Here is a 614-nt window from a genome sequence, read left to right as displayed (position 1 = left end):
GGTTTACCTGTAAGGGGAAGAAGGTGCAGTCGTTTACGGGAACCGGTACCTTCTCCGAGTACACAGTGGTTAACCAGATTGCTGTGGCAAAGATCGACCCCGCTGCCCCTCTGGACAAAGTCTGTCTCCTCGGCTGTGGGATTTGCACTGGTTATGGAGCAGCAGTCAATACTGCTAAGGTGTGTATGCTGATTAATACCACACTGCAACAACAATATGGGGCATTTTATGTTCTGTCCCTATAATTTGGCACTTTTGGTGACTTAAGGGAGAAATTCTATCAATTAATTCCCCAAAACAGAAAGCTTCTTAAAAGAGTAATCATGAGTGTTATGAGATACAAAACTCCCGACTGATTTTTATTAAGTATTAAGTAGTCCAGCCTAAAGTACTATGTGGTGTCTTTGTCACTTTAGGTGGAACCAGGCTCCACATGTGCTGTGTTTGGCCTGGGAGCTGTAGGTTTGGCTGCAGTCATGGGCTGCAAGGCTGCAGGAGCCAAGAAGATCATTGCAGTTGACATCAATCCAGAGAAGTTTGAGAAGGCCAAGGTGTTCGGTGCAACCGACTTTGTGAACCCTAAGGATCATGATAAACCCATCAGCCAAGTGCTG

At 45.8% G+C, this 614-nt stretch overlaps 1 protein-coding gene across 1 annotated transcript in view; it reads left to right on the top strand.

Moving 5' to 3' along the window:
• Positions 1-5: 5 nt before the first annotated feature.
• LOC109953923 (alcohol dehydrogenase 1-like) overlaps positions 6-614 on the top strand; it is a gene marked incomplete at both ends in the record, with an annotated part of 2,450 nt that continues 1,841 nt past the window's right edge. The window contains 2 exons of the mRNA XM_020589358.1: positions 6-179; positions 417-608. Of these exons, the coding sequence (XP_020445014.1) occupies positions 6-179; positions 417-608 (366 nt within the window). The remainder of the gene's footprint in view (positions 180-416; positions 609-614) is intronic.

The sequence above is a fragment of the Monopterus albus genome, unplaced genomic scaffold (assembly GCF_001952655.1).
Source record: "Monopterus albus unplaced genomic scaffold, M_albus_1.0 scaffold2074.1, whole genome shotgun sequence".
Taxonomy (NCBI): Eukaryota; Metazoa; Chordata; class Actinopteri; order Synbranchiformes; family Synbranchidae; genus Monopterus; species Monopterus albus.
This window is presented reverse-complemented; position numbering and strand designations above follow the sequence as displayed.